Raw genomic sequence first — 17172 nt, forward strand, 5'->3', positions numbered from 1 at the left:
AAGCTCGATTAGACTTCCAGCGCCATCTAGCGCTCTGCACATGCGTCAAGCACTAGGAAGTGTAATCGAGCTTGAAATCATGATCATGCCTAGAGACTGCAATGGCAAGATATACAGTGAAAAAGGAGTAACATTTGGGTCTGTTCTTACCCAAAACCAACTGGATCCCTTCAGAAGAAATCTTTATGCTGTCTTTATGTCCTTTTTGAGGCTTGAAAATTTGGTCACCATTCACTTGCATTGTATGGACAAACAGATATTATATCTCCATTAAACTATCTTCATTTGTGCTCCGCAGAAGAAAGTAATATAGTTTTGAGATGACGTAAGGGTGAGTAAATTATGAAATAATTATAATTTTTGGGTGAAATAACCCATTAAGGACTACATCAAAGCATTTCAATTTAGTAACATGGTAAGAAACTACCATTCCAAGCGAATCTGAGGTAGAGGAGACCAGATTTATTTTATTTAAAGGTATTTATCAAGTGCAAAGACGTTCAAAAACTATAAAATAAAAAAAAAGTAAAAGAGTACGTCTTTTCTAAAGAACTAGGAACATTATACATTTTATGTTCCACATACGAGGGGAACACGAATGTTCTACGGTGTGTGAGGAAAACGCTCCAAATGATTCAGTCCGTGCGATTCCGAGTGATTCGCGAACCGATTCATACCGTTTTGCCAACCCGTTTGAAAAATTCATTGAAATGAACAGACTAAAAAAAAAAAAAAAACGATTCTTTTGCGAATCAGGAATCGCTAGTTTTGATATGAGGCCATATAAAATATTTTTAAAAGATTATATATTTATATTATTACTATATACTATACTATTTTAAAACATTGGGTTAGTTTTTTTTTTTTATTTATTCCCAATCCTAAACCCTAAATATATGAGCACTTGTAACAATGACGTTTGACTTTTGTTTCCAATAGATGGCAGTGCTCCTGTGGTCAGGTGGTATATATGGAGAATGACAGAGGAAGTGATTAGTTTGTCAGTCATATAAAGGGCCAGATGCTAGAAACAGAAATAGTAATTATGAAAGTGAGAAGTCGAGTGTAAGATTCAAGCTGTCTATTTAGTGTTTAGCGGCCTCGACAGACCAGATCAGTGAGCTTACAGAGAGTTTGGATCGGAACGGCGGGATCTGAGAGAAGATCATGTACAACAACAATAACAGCACACCATCATCATCATCCTCCTCGTCCGAGGCTGGAGATTCGGTGAGAAGTTCGGTGTTTAACCCGGGTGAACCGCTGAGACAGCCGCGGACGTCTCCTCCGGTCGCAGAAAGCAGCACAGGTGAAGTTTACACAGGTGAAGTCACTGACAAGAAGTTTACTGCTAGCTTGCTTGCTAACGGGCTAATAATAGAGTTTGCAGTGGCTAATGGTGGGAGGTGATTTTTGAGGTAAATTATGTGTATTATAGGCTCAGATGTTTGTTTTTATTGTTTATTTGTCATTTTAAGAGCGCTTTGGCAATAAAAAGACGAAAATATGGGTTAAGTCGCCCATATTAAATAATTGGACAGACAAAAGGAAGAACAGACAGACAGAAGGAAGAACAAATAGACGGAAGGATGGATAGACAGACAGACAGAAAGTGATGGAAGATCAATAGATAAACTCAGCAAAAATAGAAACGTCCCTTTTTCAGGACACTGTATTTTAAAGATAATTTTGTAAAAATCCAAATAACTTTACAGATTTTTATTGTAAATGGTTTAAACAATGTTTTCCATGCTTGTTCAATGAACCATAAACAAATAATGAACCTGCACCTGTGGAACGGTCCTTAAGACACTAACAGCTTGCAGACGGTAGGCAATTATGGTCACAGTCATAAAAAGTAGGACACTAAAGAGACCTTTCTACTGACTCTGAAAAACACCAAAAGAAAGATGCCCAGGGTCCCTGCTCATCTGCGTGAACGTGCCGTAGGCATGCTGCATGGAGGCATGAGGACTGCAGATGTGGCCAGGGCAATAAATTGCAATGTCCGTACTGTGAGACGTCTAAGACAGTGCTACAGGGAGACAGGAAGGACAGGTGATCGTCCTCGCAGTGGCAGATCACGTGTAACAACACCTGCACAGGATTGGTACATCCGAATATCACACCTGCTGCACAGGTACAGGATGGCAACAACAGCTGCCCGAGTTGCACCAGGAACACACAATCCCTCCATCAGTGCTCAGACTGTCCGCAATAGGCTGAGAGAGGCTGAACTGAGGGCTTGTAGGCCTGTTGTAAGGCAGGTCCTCACCAGACATCACTAGCAACAATGTCGCCTATGGGCACAAACCCACCTTTGCTGGACCAGACAGGACTGGCAAAAAGTGCTCTTCACCGACAAGTCGCGGTTTTGTCTCAACAGAGGTGATGGTTGGACTCGTGTTTATCGTCGAAGAAATGAGCGTTACACTGAGTCCTGTACTCTGGAGTGGGATCGATTAGGAGGTGGAGGGTCCATCATGGTCTGGGGCGGTGTGTCACAGCATCATCGGACTGAGCTTGTTGTCACTGCAGGCAATCTCAACGCTGTGCGTTACAGGGAAGACATCCTCCTCCCTCATGTGGTACCCTTCCTGCAGGCTCATCCTGACATGACCCTCCATGACAATGCCACCAGCCATACTGCTCATTCTGTGCGTGATTTCCTGCAAGACAGGAATGTCAGTGCTCTGCCATGGCCAGTGAAGAGCCCGGATCTCAATCCCACTGAGCACATCTGGGACCTGTTGGATCGGAGGGTGAGGGCTAAGGCCATTCCCCCCAGAAATGTCTGGGAACTTGCAAATGCCTTGGTGGAAGAGTGCTGTAACATCTCACAGTAAGAACTGGCAAATCTGGTGCAGTCCATGAGGAGGATATACACTGCAGTACTTAATGCAGCTGGTGGCCACACCAGATACTGACTGTTACTTTTGATTTTCACCCCCCCCCTTGTTCAGGGATACATTATTCCATTTCTGTTAGTCACATGTCTGTGAAACTTGTTCAGTTAATGTCTTCGTTGTTGAAACTTTTTATGTTCATACAAATATTTACACGTTAAGTTAGCTGAAAATAAAAGCAGTTGAAAGTGAGACGACGTTTCTTTTTTTGCTGAGTTTAGATTGATAGATACAGTTGAAGTCAGAAGTTTACATGCACTTAGGTTAAAGTCATTAAAACTCATTTTTTAACCACTCCACAGATTTCATATTAGCAAACTATAGTTTTGGCAAGTCGTTTACGACATCTACTTTGTGCCTGACACGAGTAATTTTTCCAACAATTGTTTCCAGACAGATTGTTTCATTTTTAATTGACTATCACAATTCCAGTGGGTCAGAAGTTTACATACACCAAGTTAACTGTGCCTTTAAGCAGCTTGGAAAATTCCAGAAAATGATGTCAAGCCTTTAGACAATTAGCCAATTAGCTTCTGACAGGAGGAGTACTGAATTGGAGGTGTACCTGTGGATGTATTTTAAGGCTTACCTTCAAACTCAGTGCCTCTTTGCTTGACATTGCTTGACAAAATGTTAAAAGAAATCAGCCGAGACCTAAAAAAAAAACCTAAATAACCTAAATGGACCTAAATAATTCTCTCTACTATTATTCTGACATTTCACATTCTTAAAATAAAGTAGTGATCCTAACTGACCTAAGACAGGGAATGTTTTCTATGAGTAAATGTCAGGAATTGTGAAAAACTGATTGATGCACAAATTGATAGACTTATAGACAGGGAGACAAAGACAAGCAGTGATGGAAAATGACAGATAGATACACAAACTGATAGACAGAAATAAATAGACATATAGACAGACTGTAATGGAAAATGATAGAGAGATGGATAGTTGGATGGATGGATAGACAGACAATTGGACAGATAGACAAATTGATTCACAAATTGATTGATAGACAGACAGACAGAAACAAATAGATAGACATAGAAAGACTGTAATGGAAAATGATAGATGGATGGATAGACAGACAATTGGACAGACAAATTGATACACAAATTGATTGATAGACAAATAGACAATGATGGAAATTTTTAGATGTACAGACAGTGATGGAAAATGACATACAGATAGATGGATAGATTGTGGTCGTAAGTTGCACAAATGTAGCACTTTAATAGGCACACATGAATTCAAGCTCTTTAAATGGTGGCCAGCGCTTTAGTGGGTAGGACGGTCAATCTAGCCAAACCTGTCAAATGATCTGAGTGGAGAAGTTACTAAATTAGGTTACTTGTTCATCTACATTCAGATGACTCCAAAAATAAATGCTCTTAAGCCATTATTGCACTATTTTGCATTTTCATTGCTTCATTTTGCAGAAAGCCAAGGATTTCCTACATTTTTCAATTCAGGGTACCAAAACAGCAGTGCTACTGCCTTAAAAACATCAGATTCGCTAGTGAAAAACTCCAAACTGTCTGCCGCTGCGCCAGAGTTTGTCCCGAGCTCTTATGCATCATACCAGGTGAGTTGATCTTTAAAGTCATTCTGAAATCAAAATGGACCCATATTACTTCCTTAATGCATGTTTCTGGATTTATTGTGCATGATTTCTGAGTTTGTTACGCATTTGCCAATATATCTTACAGTTGCGAGAAATATAGTCCCAGTTACGAGATATAAAGTCAGAAATTCCCTCTATGGTGTACGGCTATTCCTAATAAAATAAAAAATGGATTTTTTTTTTTTCTTTTTATCAAAATGTAATAACTTGCTTTGCCCCTTAAACAACTTTCCTTTATGGAAATTATAAATCTATCTAGGCATTGATTTAGGCTACTGTTGCAGGTAATGCAGCCTTTCAGAAATCTGCCTGTAGTTAACACGGTAATTTAATGCTAGGTAATGATAATGTAATAAAGGTTACAGCAAAAATGGAAATCAACGTTAGATTTTAAAGAAGTGTTAGCATTGCAATGCGTTGAGGCACAGGGACTGTAAATGCATCACAAACATAGGGCTGGGCGATAGGACAATGTTAATCACGAAGCTGAATCCAGCTTCTTATTCGATGATATTAAATGACAAAACAATCGTGAAATGACAACACCATGGAGCTGGGAAGTCACCCAAAAAAATAAATAGTAGCCCAGGGTTTGAAATTAGCACCCGCCAAATGCAGGTTGCCCATTTCATGCAGTGGCGTGTAATTTTGCTAATCTTCTTGCCACTTTGGCGGGCAACCTGCAAGACATCTCGGAGTGACGGATGACAAGAAATGCTGATGGACACAAAGACACACACTTGAAGAAACACTCTTTATTTTTAAGAACAGAACAGAAATGCGTGAAGCACGAGCATGTAAAGAGTTCTCACTCTTCTGTATTTCACTCGTCTGAAAACAGTTTGCAAGAATAGTGTCGTCTATGAGAATGCTGCAAATGACCAAAGACATTATTTCATCTGCTCTACACCAAAACGCAAGTACTGTAAGGTATACACAAGAGTTTATATTTTATGTATTTATTTTTGTTTATTTCCTAAAATAGCCAACCAATCATTTTTAAATAGCGCAATTGTGTTATCCTGACTTTCCGTGTTAAGGTGGACCATTAGGCCACGTTACAAGAGTGTCACTATTTTCTGTCAAAAATTAAACGCATAATATTTAGTCAAATGTTCTAGCACGCATGCTCCAGTTTAAATAGGTGTTCTGGCGGTATGCTTGTTTGTTCTGCTTCGTGGTAAATTGAATATGCTGTATCACTCAAAAATATGTTCCACACTATCATGGTATTATTCACCTAAGCCACCAATAAATGTAATATTTGTTAAAAAGAAGTGACCAACGTGAGGTGTGCGACTTTCTAATCCTTGTCATACTGATCACTGGTCAGACTGCTTTCATAACACATTCATGAATATTTGACTGTGTCCTCGTGTCCTTTCTTACAGGATGATGTGTATTCTGATGGATCTGAAGGATACTATGCTGAGGCCTCATTGGCTGATTTAGTTCAGGATTTTGTAAGCCATCTGACCACGTCTCCAGGGTCCTTCGAGGTGGAAATCGATTACATCACAGATACGCTGAACAGCTGGGTGACCACAGAAGAGACATTACAGGAACTAGTAGAGCTCATCTACACACAGGTGAGCTTGCGTTGATTCCTGGATAAGTGATCTAGACAAGTTTATTTTTCAACGATGATAACCTAGACAAAATGCAGAGCACATACTATTTAAAGAAATGGCTCAGCCAGAAACGAAAACCTTGTGTATTATTATTCAACCCCATGACATTTCAAACCCAAATGATGTTTCTAAATGCGTTTTCATCCACACCAACATGCCTATAACTGCTAAAAATCAGCTTATTTTAAAAAACCCAGACCAAGCAAGAAAGTTATGTTTACACGAGATTTGGATAAATCGAGTTATTCTCTGCTTTTGACGTCAAACTGTGAAGAGGTATGCTCACAACTCTTACGTACATTGGATATGCTGGTAAAGGTGTTTACATGCAATGTGAAATTAAGGTAATGAGCAAAAATCTGACCGCGTCGATCGGTTTATTCTTAAGCCGTTTATGACCGATAAAGGAAAGTAAATGCATAGATGATCACACGTTATCAGCTTATTAAGCATAATCGGTGTAATAACGTGCATGTAACCACGCTCACTGATTCAGTGGAACGCAAAAGGAGAAGTTTTGAAGAATCTTCACATAGCACAATAGTGATCAGGTCTGTTTAGCACAAAAACACACCATAAATGTACTATAAAGACAGTCAATATGACTTGTATGCTCTATTCAAAGTCTTCTGAAGCCATATGATAGCTTTGTTGTTCATGAAAAAATCTTCCCCTCTGCTGCAGCTCTCAAATCTCATTCAGGTGTGAACAGGTGTGTTGCAATCGCTTACGACCGAATGCCATTTTTGCATCAGTGAAGTCAAACACGTCGTGCCATTTTTGAATCAGAATGCTATCACGAATTAGATTTGAGAGCTTCGATGGAGGGCAAGGTTTTCAGTGAATAATGTCTTAAATTTCAAAATCGTATGATGTCAGAAGATGTGAAGAAATACAGTGTGCAAGTCGTATTGACTACTTTTATGGTGCCTCTGTTTTTTTTTTTTGACAGTCAAATTAAACAAAAATAACAGTATATGGATTTGGAACAACATGAGGGTGTTTAAATAATAACAATTTTCATTTTTGGGTGAACTATTCCTTTAAGTAACATTGTCAAAACATAATGAAAAGGAATAAGCAGTTATCGCAATTATTTGCTTTCCACAGTCAACATCTGTTCCCAACTTCTCCTACACTGGGGCACGGCTCTGTAACCATTTGTCCCATTGCATCAGTCTCAGTCCATCCAGCGGGAACTTTCGTCAGCTGCTGCTGCAGAGGTAAAACTCCACTGCTATCAGTTCTCCTCTCAGCTAGCTTTCAGGGCCCGTATTCACAAAAAATCTTAAGGCTAAAAGTAGTTCCTAACCAGTAGTGTTGTCTAGGGCATACGCAGGCATACACCGTATGCCCACCTATCTTTCTTAGGATTTTGCATATGCCCACCTAAAATAAGTGATGATACTTATGGCCGGCAGAACGTGTAGGCTTTTGACCCGGAACTTTTTCAATGTAATAACGCGATGCCGCAGCACCGTTGAGTGAATTGTGTTTGTTTATTTTTATTTTTGAAATGTACAGAGATTCTCTCTAAACACGCACGGAGCTGCCGGAGGCGGGAACACAACTGAATGGCACGCAAAGGCAAGGACCGAAACGAAACAACCCAATTACACCGGAGATAATATTTGATAACTTTGCACTCTCTGGCCACAGGCAAAGTGAATCTGTGTAGAACGGATGAATTGGACATTTCTGTCATCTGTCAGCAGAACAATCTATCAAACTATATATGCCCTCTCCCGACCACACACTGTCCTAAAATTCATTGTGGATGTTTTCTTATGGATATGCGCTTGCTTCAGAGAAAAAAGGCGGTGGCGTTCACGGCCATCGAGGGGCTACACGGTGTAGGTGATACAGTAGACAGGATGCATGCTTGTTTCATTGCAACAACACAGGATGAAGAAATATTCATCAACTGAAAAAAAATAAATCTGTCTATCTATGTCTGTCCGTCTGTCCATCTTATGTTTGTTATATATATTCCGATATCTGTCTAAAATAAATTTGCTGACAAATAGCGCTTCCCTGTCTATCAATTTAAAAGAGTGCGCTGATAAAATGTGACGTCATCTATAGCAACAAGGTCAACTCTGCCTTACACTTACATTAAGATTTCCTTAGGAAAACTTGCTCTTAGCAATTAGCTTTTAAGCAAAAACTCTGAGGAGCTCTTTGGAGAACTCCTAGTGGTAAGATAAAAATCTTTGTGAATACGGGCCCAGGTGAAGCAATATGAAGCCCAAAGAGAGATTTTTTTGGGGGGTAAAAAGCACTTTTCTTGTTTTGTAAAAGGGGCTTCTCATGGTTTGGAGGCATTCACTGACACCTTGCTCCATTTAATGATCTCATTCAATATGTTTCCCACCTAGCTAAACTTTGTCATTACTTTCAGTTTCATTTATCTTTAAACTCCATTCTGGTCTGTGTAGGTGTCGTACAGAGTATGAGCAGAGAGATCAGGCTGTGAAAGGAGATGAGACCACACAGAAAAAGTATCATTCATATGTGTTGTTTCTGGGGGAACTTTACCTTAACCTAGAGGTCAGTTCACAACACATGCTTATTTCAGTCATTACCTCAAAACATGATAAATGTGATTATTAAAGTTGCAGCATTTTGTAAATTGTTTAGCTAAATTGTATAATTTCCTACATAACTGTGATAGTTTCATGTATTTTAAATCACTCAGCACTCTTTATTTTCAGATATTAAAATTATTTAAACTCAAATCAATATTTCATGTCCATTTATATATACAAGTTGCCAGGGCTGTAAAGTATTTGAGTAAAAATACTTCAGTATTATACTTAAGTATTTATTTTATTCGAGTGCAATTTAAACAGAATACTTGTACTTTTACTTAGTTACATTTCCAAAGAAAAAATAGTGCTTTTTACTCCTTACAGTTTTATTTAAACTTGAAAATTACTCACTACATTTTTGCAGATCATTCTCTTTCATCTTACTGGACTAAAGCCGCTTTTCACTGCATCCGACAAACAACAGATGACGCTAGAGGTCAGTCATTTCAAATGGAGTGTCGCACGGCGGCGGTGTGGAGTTCTGACTCTCTGCAGAGGCGGAATTTCAGATCTGATTTGAGCTTCGGATACGTTGAAATATTTGTGACTAGGCCGTATGTGACCACCTGACTGAATGTGGTTTATTTATTCAAAGCTATGAGCACGAAGCAATAAACACTGACGTTTTGTGTCTTAAATTTTATTCTAAATGCCTGCTACTTCTACAGATTGGACAGTTATGAAGTCAGAAATTATCATTCACATTGCAAATATATATACAGTTTAAAAACAAAAGGCTTTTGTAATTAAATGTTTACATGTCATTTATTTCTACACTTGCCTTCATATTTAAATCATATTTTAATTTCTACTCCCTATTTGCTGAATTGTTGTTGTTGGAAAGCCATTAATTATAATAATAACTATAAAACCAGCAATGATAATGATGATAATAAAAATAATGGAATCCGAGTAAATATTAATTATGAATTTTATTGAATTCATCCGTCTGCTCAACAGCAAGGTTTGGTAGTAAACCTCAGAAAACAATTCCCAAAACCAACAAAATTACTAACTTTCTTCAAAGCTTATTTTGAATTTATTTATGTCTCAAGAGGCTGAGTGCTCTGACATTGCAATTCCTGAGTGCCTTCTCCCATGCAAAGAGCATTGCGTGACTATGGCAACATTTTTGCAAAATAAAATGTGGTTCATTACACATCTCGGGGAAGTTCCAAGGTGAAATGTCCACTGTGTGGCGCTAAAAGCGAGTGAAATGTTCTCCCGAACAGATGAGGTTTTTAAGGTTAATTTTCTATCGAGATTTAAATCAACAAAACCGACCTCCCTACGCTAAAACTTAAACCTAATCGATTGTGTCAGAAAAAGCAAATGTGACATGAAAAACAATTTCTGAAGCAACCATGTCATTTTGTGGTGCTTCTATACAACTTTCGGCTCACGTGTCGACTCGCGTGCTCTTCAGGACTCGTATCCCGCTCCTCTCCATCACAAGTGCAAAGCTCTATCAGTCGAGCTACCGCACAATTTGATCACACTTGAACAAGCTTGTAAATGTAGTTGATTATTTATTGCAACGTTAAAATGAGTCATGTACTACATTAAGTGTTTAGATGTCATAAGATAGCATTGCGTGAGAAAGTAAGTGTTTATGAACTGATAATCTTCCGTTTTACTCGTGATTTGAGTGAAAGGGGATAAAAGTCATTGTTGTTTTAGCACATCTAGTGTTCATTCTACCAGGAAATTATCGTGTTATGTACAACAGGCCACATAAAAATAATTTAGCAAAAATGTTGTTATTGTAACATGATTCTTTGACCAGAATGTCGTCGGAGACAGTAAAAAGGCGACTTAACAAACCAACAGAATTTAACAACATCCTCTCAAACAACCTCCTCTTGATTTCATGCTAGCTAGGAAAAAAGCTACTTTTTACTTTTTTAATATTTACAGTAAGTACAATTTAATGTGAGTACTTTTTTTACTTTCAAGTATGCTTTTGGCTAGATATTTGGACTTTTAATTCAGTAAAAGTTTCACTCATTATCCATACTTTCACTTAAGTATAATTTCTGAGTACTTTTTACACCCCTGCAAGTTGCCATGTAATAAGCAGATAAGGTACAGTCAGCCGGTCGTTACCACCAAATAAACCCCAGCTCAGAACCTGACCTGATACGCTTGAGGAAATTATGTAAGATTAAAGCCTAAACTAATTAAACCCCTGTATTTGTATTCCTTTGTGTGACCTAATATGCAAACCTCGCCAAATCTGATTGTTTTCAAATGGCAATTACTGTAAGTTAGACATTAAAGTTACAAGCCCAAATAAAGTCTCAAAGTCCTGTTAGATCTTTAGCCCTTTGTTTCACTTTGTAGCTGTGTGTTCATTCAGTTTCTAAGAACATGAACTACTCCAGTCTAATTCTTTAGGATGAAATTTTTTTTTTATGTCTTTCAGGTCAAAAGTGGCAAAGGCACACCAGGACGAGCTGACGTCTTACTGGGAGCTCTAAAGGATCTTTTAAATGCATTGTTCTCACACCCCGACGACCCAAACCTAATCTGTGCTGTCAAATTACTCAAGGTTTGATATTCCTCTTCTTATACAGTAATAGTGACATTTATGTTAGGAAAACTGTTGGTTATTTACAGCAACTAAAGACTGTGATTTACATGAGGAATCTTTAGTACATTGCACTTGCTGTAGTAAATAAGAGTGAGTACTTTGTTTAAACAGATAATCGGTTATCGGGAAAAATCTATGCCGATAGTTTTTTCATAATTTCTTCATTTCAAAATAAGTCCCCGGTTTGTTTCTGGCTTGTTTATACTTAAAAGTGTAGCGTTATGCACCAAATCTGAATTTTTCTGGTTATTATCGGGATTTTGGGTGCACAATACTACATAACTACATTTGGTATTTTATTCCTTTTGGACTCTTTGTCTGTGCCCGTTATTGTAAGGGAAGTATAAGAATTGTTTTTATCTGTTCTATAAATAGATTTTTAAAAACTATCGAACAATAAATTGGTTATCTGCCTTTCCCACCACCTTAGTTATCGGTATCGGCAAAATCCTCTATCGGTTGACCTCTACTTAAGATCACTAGTGGCAGTAATCCAGATGTAAACAAACTACTAGACAACTTTCTCAAAGCATGACACTGTCATAGAATAATAAGTAAGCACTTGTCATTCAGTATAATATAATACTGAAGCAATGTTATTGTAATAGTGTAAAACTTAAGTTATATTAGTTGGCTGTTATGTTGTTAACTTTCCTTGCTTTGCTGTACTTGATCTAACAAGCTGAGCGGTTCAATTCTGGAGGACACATGGAAGGAGAAAGGAAAGTCAGACATGGATGAGATAATCAAGAAAATTGAAGAGATTTTGTTGGATGCCAGATGCAGCCGGTGAGTGAATTGGTTAACAGTAGATTGGCATTTCCCATCCTCTGCTATTTCTGTATTGCGTTCTAAGTTCTAAATATTGTTGAGATCAGGGGTGTGCTATGTGTCTGTGTGTTTGTAGAGATGTCAGACAGATGTTGTTGAAACTGGTGGAGTTACGGTCGAGTAACTGGGGGCGAGTTTACACTGCTGCCGTGTCCAGTGACGCTACACCCGACAATGACCCCAACTACTTCATGGTGCGTACATTCAGGAAAATAATTCCTTCAAATACATGCAGTGAAGTTAAACAATTTTGATGACCACACATTTTGGAACAATGATTGCATTGCTTGGCTTGACAACTCTATATATTTTGCATTTGCATTTTGCTTTTCAGAATGAACCAACATTTTACACAGCAGATGGTACACCTTTCACAGCAGCAGATCCTGGTGAGTACTCTACATCTGCACTGCTTGTATACCCCACGTACAGTGGTTTCAAAAAGTATTTGGGCACTTAAGCCATGCTTAAAAATGCATGAATATCATTGCATATATAGTAGAATTTATATAATTATTTCCTATTTGGCCCCATAACAGGAGATAATTATATATATTTTGTAAATATTTTTGTAAATTTTGAATATTTTGTTGTATAATCAAGTTCCAAATATATTTGTAAATGGGGAATATGTGATTATAAATCCTGAATATATAGTTATAAATCTTAAAATATGGTTAGAAATCCTGTATATATCATTTAGGGATGCACCGATATGAACATTTTTGCCTGATACCGATATTAACAAAAAAGTATATGCCGATACCAATAATTTGCCAATTTACCTTATTTTGTCAACAGATCACTGTTTTAGATCAGGAATTATGTTTTAAAAATTTAGCTTTTAAAAAAATAGCTTTTTTTAAATTTTCTAACAATAAATAATTCCCATTGAACATGAAGTGGATCTATCGAACACATGACAGGCCAACATTTTTAAAAGAGCCAGCCACAATAAAAAAAGATAAATAGAAGATAAAAATAAAAAATATAATAAATAAATAAATATCAGCATGATGATTGATGTGGGGGAAAAAAAGGTACTTTTGTACTTCTATAACATTTTTGTATTTTGTTTTTGCCGTTTAAAACAACAGAACCCACATTATATAAGTATGTGCTTTATATGATAGAACATTACAAATGTATATTATGCATATGTTGGGCAATTCCACAGAAATGTCAAATGGCATCATGTAAAAATAAAACGTTTTAACCAAAAGAATAAAACAGCCTTTTGGGGGGCCTGGGTAGCTCAGCAAGTAAAGACGCTGACTACCACACCTGGAGTTGCAAGATCGAATCCAGAGGTTGCTGAGTGACGCAAGTCAGGTTCCTAAGCAACCAGTTGGCCCGGTTGCTAGGGTGGGTAGAGTCACGTTGGGGTAACCTCCTCGTGGTCGCTATAATGTGTTTCTCGTTCTCGGTGGGATGCGTGGTGTGTTGCGCGTGGATGCCGCGGAGAATAGTGTGAAGCCTTCACACGAGCTAGGTCTCTGCAGTAACGCTCTCGACAAGCCATGCGATAAGATGTGCAGATTGATGGTCTCAGACACAAAGGCAACTGAGATTCGTCCTCCGCCACCCGGATTGAGGTGAGTCACTATGTCACCAAGACGACTTAGAGCGCATTGGGAATTGGGATTTCCAATTTGGTGAGAAAATGGGAGAAAAAAAAACAAACAGCCTTTTAAATTGTATTGTGATGTAATGGATAAAGGATATTGCAGTCCAGACCACTAGAGGGCACCGCTTGCTCACACAGCACTGACTGAAGCACTGAAATGCATGCTTTTTTTAAAAATGCAGCCTTTTAAGGTTTAGTAATCAACCATATTGCAATTTTTAATCTTTACTCAATCAATCGTGCAGTCTCAATAGATACCATACCAATGTCTCGGAAGTTAAAGTGAGTCCAAGCGTTTTGGATGGTTTCCCTCATCATGTAGCCCATAGGTAAGTTCCGCTTTCACAACTGTCACGTATGTAATGCTGGTTTATCCAGAATAAAAATAAAAATTAAATATTACATGTTCTTTGGAGTGCAAACCCTTCTAAATTTTTTGGCTATCGTTATTTCTAGATTGTGCATTTGAATTCAGAGTTTTTACACAGTATGTTGATAATTAATTAGAAATAAACCATCGTTTTTTCATATCACGGTTTTTCATAACATGCTTACAACTGACATGCCGATTGGTTTTTATTTGGTCAATAATTGTCCGATAAACATCGCTGGCCGGTGCATCCCTAATATCGGTGCATCCCTAATATAATTGTAAATCTGAATGTATTATTATGAATCCTGTTTATATGGGTATAAATCCAAATATATAGATGAAAATCTGAATATATAATTGTAAATCCGAAAATATATATATATATATATATATATATATAAAATTAGTTATAAATCATAAATATATAGTTATAAATCTGAATGTAAATTTGAACACATAGTAATAAATCTGAATATTTACATTTATAAATCCAAACATATAATTGTAAATCTGAATATGTATAGTCAAATATCTGAATATACTGTATAATTGTGTATATTATTTATTATCATTTTTAAGTGACTTCTCCTTCTTGTATGTTTCATTATGGTCATGCGTTTATTTCACGACAGAGTACTCCGAGAAATATCAGGAGATTCTAGACAGAGAAGACTATTTCCCTGACACATATGAAGAGAATGGAAATGAATCGTGAGTATTTTGTATTTTTTGATCCTGTGAGATTTCTAGAAGTGCAGAATGTCCAGTTGTCCCAGGGTAAAGGGTTAGCTTACCCAAAAATGAAAATTCTGTCATTATTAACTCACCCTCATGTTGTTCCAAACCTGTATAACTGACTTCCATTAAAAAAAAAGGAGATGTTAAGCAGAATGTTAGGGACTGACAGCCTTGGTCACCATTCACTTTCATTGTTCGGAAGAAAGATGCAATGGATGTGAATAGTGTCTGATATGCATACAGCCTAACATCTCCTTCTGTGTTTCAGGAAAGTCAGTTTTTCAATTTTAAAGAAATTGTTCACCCAAAAATGAAAATTCTCTCATTATTTACTTGCCAACATGCCATCCCAGATGTGTATGACTTTCTTTCTTCTGCAGAACACAAAAGAAGATTTTTAAAAGAATATTTCAGCTCTGTAGGTCCATACAATGCAAGTAAATGGTGATCAGACATTTGTAGCTCCAAAAATCACATAAAGGAAACATAAAAGTAATCCATAAGACTCCAGTGTTTAAATCCATACCTTCGGAAGTGATATAATAGGTGTGGGTGAGAAACAGAACAAAATATAAGTCCTTTTTTACTCTAAATCACCACTTTAACTTTCAGATGTGACTTTAAGATGTGAAAGTGGAAATTTAGAGTTAAAAAATGACTTTCTTTTTTTTATCTGTTTCTCACCCACTCCTGTTATATTGCTTCTGAAGGTATGGATTTAAACACTGGAGTCTTATGGATTTCTTTTATATTTCCTTTATGTGATATTTAGAGCTACAAAGGTCTGATCACCATTCACTTGCATTGTATGGACCTACAGAGCTGAGATGTTCTTCTAAAAATCTTTGTGTTCTGCAGAAGAATGTCATGCACATCTGGGATGGCATGAGGGTGAGTAAATGATGACAGAATGTTCATTTTTGGGTGAACTATCCCTTTAATGATTATGACATGTAATTTATAGGACATTTTTGTCAATAGACAAAAATTATGATTAAAATAAAAAACTGTGAAAATTAACACTTCTCCTATACTTATAACATTTTCGCTATGTGGCAGTTTTTGTGGTGAGGACGACGAGATGGACCCAGAGATCGAGGAAGCGTTTGAGAGGTTTTGCATGGAATCAGAGACGAGAGGAAAGTAATGAGCGCTGTAGACTGTGAGATCGCCATGTCAACACCACACCTGACCGCTGGAATGTTTCAGAGTGGGCGGAACCAAAACAAATTTTGCTTGATCTTTGTTTCATTTCTCAATGAGCACTTCTTGGCTAGTGTCACTGGATTGTATGGCTGGGATTTCTGTTTAATTGTAACACATGACAATTAGCTAGTCCGTCAGGCCATCGAGTCATCAGTAGCCATGGGTTTGGCATTTGGGTTGTGAGGTTCATCATTTTATGCGTGTTCTGATTTGTCCAACAACCAAAAAAAGAGAAAATGTTTGCAGTGAGATTTTAATATGAGCCGAAGAATAGTATTATCAAGTGTGTGCGTGTGACTTGTTTGCAAACTAACCGCTCAATGTCAAAGAAATTGTAGGAGAATTGGAGTGGAACACGTAATATCAGGTGGCTTTCTCACTCCTCAAGGCTTTGCTGTTTCATGACGCAACACAGCAAGAAAGACAAAAAAAAAGGTTTGAAATGTGTTTTAAGTGTTCTGCCTTTCTCAGATTCTCCTCGAACCCTTTAGAGTTTTATTTTCTTTTAATGCACATGGTAGAGGAAAAGAGGAGCTGCCACTTTCTAGTTGGCTTGTTTTTTGGGGGATTTCCAAATACGTGACGTGTGTCAAATAGGCGATAGGAAAATCTCTGCACGGTTTTGGGAGTTCGCACCGATTCATCACCACTGTGATTTACAGAACTGTTCTGATCACCAACATCTCATGGATCCCATATAAAGGAATGTTTATATTAATATAGTTGTAAATATTATTTACTGCATTGTTTGCCTGCAATAAATCTTTATAAAAACAGTGGCCATTTGTATTTTATCATTATGTTTGTGCTAAAATGCAAAGACTGTTCTAGTGTAACTAATTGGTCAGAGTTACAGCTATGTTGATGCAGAGCTGTTTTTTCTTTCATTTTGTTTTGTGAAGGTAATGAACTGTTAGATGAGACGCTGTCCAACTTGTTTTGCAGTCGGGTAATCCTTTTATGCATGCTGTCAGCATTTGGGGACAGTTTAGGTAAAGAAAAGGCAACCTCTTATCCACTGTATTATTGACTATTCTACCAAATAAAATAAA

General features: G+C 37.4%; 1 protein-coding gene across 5 annotated transcripts; it reads left to right on the forward strand.

Moving 5' to 3' along the window:
• Positions 1-258: 258 nt before the first annotated feature.
• Positions 259-16899, forward strand: LOC127440029 (polyadenylate-binding protein-interacting protein 1-like). 5 transcript variants are annotated; one of them, XM_051696400.1, is made up of 12 exons: positions 259-1324; positions 4346-4491; positions 5922-6119; positions 7272-7384; positions 8600-8711; positions 9117-9188; positions 11178-11303; positions 12028-12134; positions 12253-12370; positions 12511-12565; positions 14809-14887; positions 15974-16899. In XM_051696400.1, exons 1-12 carry the CDS (start codon positions 1168-1170, stop codon positions 16059-16061), a joined length of 1371 nt encoding a protein of 456 aa, XP_051552360.1. In that variant the 5' UTR covers positions 259-1167; the 3' UTR covers positions 16062-16899. The 5 variants fall into 5 exon arrangements, with proteins under 5 accessions (XP_051552360.1, XP_051552362.1, XP_051552363.1 ...); XM_051696402.1 differs by having other exon boundaries at positions 4379-4491; XM_051696403.1 differs by having other exon boundaries at positions 259-1309; positions 4379-4491.
• Positions 16900-17172: the final 273 nt, after the last annotated feature.

The sequence above is a fragment of the Myxocyprinus asiaticus genome, chromosome 4 (assembly GCF_019703515.2).
Source record: "Myxocyprinus asiaticus isolate MX2 ecotype Aquarium Trade chromosome 4, UBuf_Myxa_2, whole genome shotgun sequence".
Lineage (NCBI taxonomy): Eukaryota > Metazoa > Chordata > Actinopteri > Cypriniformes > Catostomidae > Myxocyprinus > Myxocyprinus asiaticus.

Excerpts from the sequence above, each read along its gene's own strand:
- LOC127440029 (XM_051696400.1), top strand. The coding sequence starts at position 1,168 with ATGTACAACAACAATAACAGCACACCATCATCATCATCCTCCTCGTCC. Across the intron at positions 12,371-12,510 it reads ATGACCCCAACTACTTCATG|AATGAACCAACATTTTACAC; the intron begins GTGCGTACATTC and ends TTTGCTTTTCAG. Across the intron at positions 12,566-14,808 it reads TTTCACAGCAGCAGATCCTG|AGTACTCCGAGAAATATCAG; the intron begins GTGAGTACTCTA and ends ATTTCACGACAG.